Here is a 7384-nt window from a genome sequence, read left to right as displayed (position 1 = left end):
ACAGCTGCAGGCACACGGAACCAGCACGGTGAGAAACGCGGGCCCGGCGGTGATGGGGAATGGCAGGAGTAGAACAGAGGCCGTTTCTTCTAGCGAAATAATTTCTAGAGTTGCCTTCTTGCTATGGGCTGCCCCTACCTGTTCTGAGGGCAAGAGAGGACAGGGGGAACAGGACAGGAAATTGAACCACTTGCGGTTTCATTTGATCTGAAAGCATCGCCGTGTCAAGTTTCACACCTGAGGAGCGGTTGCAGAGCTCTGGTTTCCCTTCGTGCCAGCGAGCACAGCAGAGCTGCCCTGACCGCGCTTCAGCCTCGGCAGCTGTGGGCGTGAAGGTCATAGAATCATTTTGTTTGGAAAAAGATCGAGTCCAACCGTTGCCCACCCCGGCACTGCCCCATGTCCTGAGAACCTCATGTCCGTCTGTCCAGCCCTCCAGGGATGGTGACTCCAGCACTGCCCTGGGCAGCCTGTTCCAATGCCCCACAGCCCTTTGGGGAAGAAATTGCTCCTCAGATCCAACCTCAACCTCCCCGGCGCAACTTGAGGCCGTTTCCTCCTGTCCCATCACTTGTTACCTGGGAGAAGAGACCAACAGTTTGGTGCAGGTACAGTCCCAACAGAGAGGCCAACACACCTTTCGCAGCTTCTGGAAACAAGAGTTTTATTAGGTACAACATGTTCATACACCTCCGCAGGGCAGATGGCCCCATGCACAGCACACATGAAGGGCCATCTTTTCCAAACTGATGTGAGGATTATCATATCCCATCTCATTATTTGCCCTTTTACACAGCCTTATTATCAGTGCATTTCTTTATCAGCTATAAAAATGATTTCTAGAAAAAATACTCTTGACAACGATCCAACATGTTAAAAAATGATAAAAAAGACAGACATGGAAAGATCAGAACCGCATTTCCTTAGGGAAAAAAAAACAAAATATGAAAGGAGAAACGAAGACAAGGAGTTACACATATACCTGGAATACATCTCTCAAAACTATCTTTGGCTTGTAAACTGAAGTGCGCATAGGTAGAAGGAAGCAAAATGTTTTAAAAGGGGAAAGGGGCTGAAGGCGGTGATGAAGCAATTGAAACGGTCACCAGCCCAAACAGCTGTAGTTGCGTTACATGGTGTGAGTGCCACCTCCACTGTCTCGGCCTCTTCCTGCTCTGGTCCCTTCACATCTCACATTTGAGCTCAGTTTGCGAACAGAGCGGCCAAATGAAGCTCAGACCTGCTCGTACTGCGACAGAGTCTGACAGGTCTCCCCCAGCGAGATCAACAGCGTGGGCAGCTGCGGCTGTGCTGTAGCGACACAGCCCAGCCCTATCAACTCCCTCATCATTTATGTAAAGCAGAGAAAATGATTTCTGTCTTTGAAGCACAAGGCGATTCTCCCCAGCCCATCCTTCCAAACCCTTTGGAAGGTCTTGTACTGGCCCCACCACAGTTCCTCTGCTGCCTTAGCGGGAGTCCAGGCCATTCTCCTCCAAGCCGAGGGCTTTGGTCTTAATCCGGAGCTTGTGAGGTAGGGCAGCGCAGCTCCGGGCCTTCGGATGCTCTTCTGAAGGGCAGGGCAGGCTGCAGGGACGTAGAGAAGTTATTGGCACTTGTTGCTCATCATCTTCATCTGAGGCAGTCATGGTGCTTTCCTTGCTCACCTCAGCCGGACAGCGGGAAGGGCACATGAAGCAGGCGCTGCCTGACAAAGGCAAATGGAAAGCGTGTTTGTCCAGGCAGCGGTAACTGAGGGATGGAGAGCAAATTGTGGATCTGAAGGCTGCATCAAGCCTCCTTGGCTGCTGAAGGCCAGGTGTGTCCATGGGAGCTGGCTCCGAGCTGCTGCCGAGGGTGTTTCTGAATGGCCCAAAGGTTTTGCAGGAAAATTCAGCTGGCTCCAGCACCTTCGGCACAAAGCTCTTCGCTGGGAAGCAGCGGGACTCCCCAACAAAGGGCTCGGCCTCCAGGAGCGGCGAGGCAGCTCTGTGACCTCTGAAATAAACCCCCAGGAAGTCCTGGTAGGTGCTGGCGTCCGGGCCGATGAGCCCGAAGCGCAGCTTGAGGGACAGCAGCTCCATCCTGAGGACGGCGTTCTCCTCGCTGAGCGCGGCCAGCTGGCTCTCCATGGCGAAGTCGTTGAGGCGCCTCTTCTCCCGCGAGCGCTTGGCCGCCTCGTTGTTCTTGCGCCTCTTCTCCCAGTACATGTTGTCCTTCTTCTCGTCCGGCATGAACTCGCGCTTGCGCCGGGAGGGCCCGCTGGCCCTGCCGTGGAGCAGCTTGGCCTTGCTGTGCTGGAACACCGGCTCGCCGACGGCGCCCAGCGGTGCCACAAAGGCGTCCATGGTCGCAGATACAGCCAGCGCTCTGGCAGAATGAGAACATTAAGCTATTACCACTAAAGGTGGTATTAATTAATACCAACAAATAAATTAATATAGCCATGGGATTGTGTTATCCATGCCACAGTCACACTGGGAGCGCTGAGTAAAGCACTGTGCACAGAAATAACCTGAGGACAGCTTCCCTTAGCTATTTGTGTGATTTTGGAGTATTTTTCAAAATAGAATCAGACTCATTTCAGTTGGAAGAGACCGTCATCCAACCATAACCCAGCTCTGGCACTACCCCATGTTCCTGAGAACCTCATCTAAACGCCTTTTAAACCCCTCCAGGGATGGTGACTCCACCACCGCAGCCTGTTCCAATGCCAAAATACTGTCAGCACGTCAACACACTCCCATCTCACCAGTGTCTGCAAACTCCATCAAGGGGCATTAAAAACACGTGTGTGGTTGAGTTTAAAAGGACATATTTTTGCCAACTCAGTGAACGATCGCAAACACTTTGCCTAACTAACTTCAGTCAGGATAACAAAAATTGTTCTCACGTACTACTTATCTCCACTGATCTCAAACTGCCTTACAGAGGAAATAAGTCTCATTGCCACCGTTTTACAGCTAAGGAAGGCACATGAAGAAGAACTGATTTACCTCAGTCACACCTTATTTAGCAGCGGAAGTGGGATTATAAATCTACTGCATCTACTCGGTCCCCATTTTTTCCCTAAAACTCCTGGTCCCACCCTGGAAACCTGGGTTGGGTGAAGTTTGTGATTTTGAAAGGCCTGTAGGCAAATGGGGATGAACACTACGAAAGTCGGATACATATTGGACAGCAGAAATGTGAACATTAAGCCTAAAAATACTCACCTTCTATAGCAGCTATTTGATTAAATACCCTGCTGCTTGCAGGTTAAATATCAGATGTAGAGACCTTTGGTATTGGCAGGTTGTCATCAGCTGAGATCTCTGCAAAATAGACAAATCCACATCTCCTCACTATCCGGGTTTGCTCAGTGTGAGCAGAATTTTGTTCTGATTTAATTCAGGCCAAGTTCCATGAAGTATCATCTGTCCAAATCAGTGTGATTTTGTGATTAAATATGTTTGGAATGCATGCATTTTAATTTAGCTGTAACACATTGAGATCTCAAACAGTGTGCAAATGTTCTGAGAGTAATTAAAGACCAAAACAAAGAACGTCCCTTAGCATGAATATGTTGGGGGTAATTCCTCTGGCTTTTGATCAAAATTACTCCTGATCTCAAAGCATCAAAGGGAGAATTTGAGTGAGTGTATCTGTGGTTTTTAACAGCGTCATGAGGCCAAAATACGCTATTGTTTCAGGGCTTAATCACTTACCAGGAATTTTTCAGGTTAGTATTTGACGCGACTTCTTTGTTGAATGAGTCAAAGATCAACAGGTGGCTTTTTCACTGGGGAAACTCATAACGCGCACTGGGCAAGGTGGTTTGTTTTCTCCTTGTCCTTCTCTTGCTCCTGGTGCCTGTCATAAGGAGTTTCTACAAGAAGTGTCAAGATTACTGTAACCAACACTCACTGTCCAAAACAGCTGGGAAGCAGGGGAAATAAAAGGGATGCAAAATAGGCATTTGTGAGACAGAACAAAAAAGTACCGAAGAACCTGAACTCTTCCTTCCAGCAAACTCATTTCAGCACATTTGTTTCACCCTTCCCCCATTTTTTTGGTCCCTCGCGCTCTAATACATTGTGCCAAGGTGGGAATTTCCTTCAGACCCCAACTTAGTGCTGTGTGGATTGAAGCAGATGGAAGCAAAATAGCGAGAAGAAGCAGGAGTCAAACCAGAGGGAGGACACAGTTCCTTGTCCTTGAAAGTGGGGAAGATTTGGAAGGAGGCTGGGTGTGAAATGGGAGGCAGGGCAAGATCAGAGGCAGGATCTGGCCTTTTAAGGGCAAGAAATGAAGCTTTAGCTGGACCAATATGTCAAAGCATCAAGACTTTAGGCCACAGAGGCTAAACTCTACCTGTTCTTTACATCTGCAGCCCACAAAATCGCACATATGCCCACGCGACATTTGCCTTGGGACTCTTCATGAGTGCAGACTCCAGTGGAAACTTCAATATTAGTAACGATAGTGGAACTATTTTGGTCCAGTACATTACGCAATCAATATTTCCTAAGGTGCACTGGTATCTGTGGTTTCTGTAGCTATAAGTCGTAGAAGACAATCGCTAATGTCTTGCCAGAACATGGGCCATGTTCTGTATTACACCTGCATCCTGAGCAGAAGAGAAAGCACCACATACATTGTCAAACGGTGACGGCTTTCCTTTGTTTTTCACCTCGGATTGGCACTAAAGCTGCTTGTTCTGCTCAGACACAGCATCTTTTCAAAGCCTCTCCAGAAAGAGCAGCCTTCAAACTTCTCCAGCCTCCTGCTTTTCTGAGTATGCAGAAAGTAAGCCACATTTTCATGTAATGACTGTTAAGTACATGAAGATATGCAAAACCCCCCTATCTTTACCACTTCTACAACATATTGGATTAGGGCAAATTTGTAATGTCCTAGTTTAATGCCGATGCGGAACCATTCACACCTCCGCAAAAACGATGCCGTGTTATATTGAGATTTTTGTACATGCACTCTATCTACCTGGTCAAAAGATCCTCATTTCTGGGAAAACCACTTTATTTCCACTAACAGAAGACCCCGTTAGGGCTCGGGCTTTAAAGGTTTGGTTCAGCCCTATCTCCCTTTCTTCCTCTTATCTCCACCCTGAGCAGCAGATCAGAGCAGATGCTGATTAATTGTGTTTTCCAGCGGCTTGTACAAAGGCCTCCAGCAAAAATCTTCTATCTAACAGGAACTGATTCACTGCAGATCTACGAGACAATATACGCTTTACTTTAATCAAAACAGACGGCCTCATAAAATAGCTGGCGAGTCTCATTTATCTGTGATCACAAGTCAAGCCCTCAACCCTCCAATTCTTCTTTTTCCCCGGTAGGCAGTAAAATAGACCCTGTGAAAGGCAACGTGAATGGCCATAGATTCAGAACAGTTTCTGTATACAGAAATGCCAACTCATTATTTCTCAAGAATAAAGACCGTGCACTGGAATTATCAGGTGGTGGATCTCAAAGACACAAAAGGAAGCACATCTTAACACAACACGAAATTGAGATTCGGAGTTTGTTGCCTCAGAATAGCCTATTGCCTATTTTTTTCGCTTTTAACTATACAATCCTAAACTAAATCAGAACTCAGCTGTTAATCTCAAGCTGCTCCAGTACATCGGTATCTAACCCACAGGAGAATTTACTCTGATAAAATGAGATAATTAACAGGCCCCAGCGAGCGTGGCATGATTTACAGCAGAAACCTCTGAAACCTTTCACCAGGAACGCTGCGCTGTACAAACACCGCACTGCAAGGACCTTAGGAAAGAAGTTTCGATCCTCACTGTTGCTTCTTCACCTCAGTAATAATAAAAATAAATTTAAAAAAAGAATATCTGTGGTTTGGTAACATCTGACAATACTCTCTAAACTTACTGGCCTATTTAAAAGGACATTCTAATTACTCATATTCCTGAGGATGACACGTTCATGCCAAAGCCGCAGTTGACAGGCGCTATTGAGGAGTGTGGGTTACTCACTTTTTGCATCTCAATTATTAAAGTGGGCAGAAAATGCAAAGCAGAGCTACATGACCCATGTGCCTGTGGCTGCTGCTGGTGGAATTGCACTGGCTGGTGAAGCTTTAAACCCCAATTCAAACCAAAAAAGGCTCCGAAACAGCTTCATCACGCCCAAGTCACAGTTTTGCCATGTGCCTATTGTGAAAACACACAAATGATGGTTGGCCCAGAGCGTTAAATGTTGCTCCAAGTCTGTCAGTGCTTCGCAGTGCCTTTGCAGACTGACTTTTCAAAATCAAGCACTTTGAGCATCGGGCCAGGTTTCCTAAAGTCTGGTTTCCACTGAAGATTTGCACTCATTTGGGCATTTGTTTGAAAATCCGATTCCAAGACCCCAGAAGGATTCTCCGGCGTGGATCAGTTTTGAAATGTGGCTACAACCACAGATGCTGAACTCCTGAAAAATCAAGTTTTCCTCTACAGAGTCTGAAAGATACATTGAACTTCCTGGTATACTAAAATTCTAGGCTCAAAGGCATTAAAATCACTGTCTCTGCAGCTTAATCACAACAGGTTGGTTGTTAGGAGCTTGGCAGGATTAGTTTTGTGTTTTGGTCTTGAGGTGCGAGATTTCAAACCATGTAAACCTACCCCAAAATGACCAAACCACCTTCTGTGTGTCACAGCTCGCAGGCTGTAGAACCTTCCTTGGTTCCTCAGCCCTGTGGTCAAAGCCCACATCGCTGAGGCTGCATTGCTTATGGTAACCAGCCTCAAAACCACCTCAGGTATTACTCTGCTTGGAAAAAACTGACCTCTAAAGTTTACTGTGGCTCTACGACAGACTGGAAATGTACTGCAAAACCCCATAAAACCCCCAAGTTACTAATGATTCTTTGTAGTTGGCAGTGTTTTGCGTTTCTTGGTCTGCAAATGCCTCAGTGCGGGCTGCTGATGATTCATGAGGTCTTTGGTTTGCCTCTGTGCTCAGCAAAGAATAGCATGGAGGGGGCTGGTCTCTTCTTCCAAGTATTAAGTGACAGGAGCAGAGGAAACGGCCTCAAGTTGCACCAGGGGAGGTTGAGGTTGGATGTGGGGAACAATTTCTTCCCCAAAGGGCTGTGGGGCATTGGAACAGGCTGCCCAGGGCAGTGCTGGAGTCACCATCCTGGAGGGCTGGACAGACGGACATGAGGTTCTCAGGACATGGGGCAGTGCTAGAATTATGTTATGGTTCGACTTGATGATCCTCAGGGTCTTTTCCAATGGAAATGATTCTATAAACCAACCCCACCCCCTCATGGTTGACAGTAGACACCATGTTGTATTGGGTTTGCAGTTTGGGTCTGCTGTGCTAACAGGAACCAGCAAGGTGCGGTTGCATTTACCTGGGGGTAACTCAGCTGCTTCCAG

General features: G+C 47.1%; 1 protein-coding gene across 1 annotated transcript; it reads right to left on the bottom strand.

The window, feature by feature from the left end:
• Positions 1 to 1469: 1469 nt before the first annotated feature.
• On the bottom strand, positions 1470 to 2348 carry NFILZ (NFIL3 like basic leucine zipper; the record flags this gene model as incomplete). The annotated part of the gene is made up of 1 exon (XM_082071891.1): positions 1470 to 2348. One exon carries the CDS (start codon positions 2346 to 2348, stop codon positions 1470 to 1472), a length of 879 nt encoding a protein of 292 aa, XP_081928017.1.
• Between the last annotated feature and the right edge of the window lie 5036 nt (positions 2349 to 7384).

This window comes from Streptopelia decaocto, assembly GCF_964273445.1.
Source record: "Streptopelia decaocto genome assembly, chromosome: 24".
NCBI classification, from domain to species: domain Eukaryota; kingdom Metazoa; phylum Chordata; class Aves; order Columbiformes; family Columbidae; genus Streptopelia; species Streptopelia decaocto.
The sequence above is the reverse complement of the archived record's forward strand: the minus strand, read 5'-3'. Positions and strand labels throughout refer to the sequence as shown.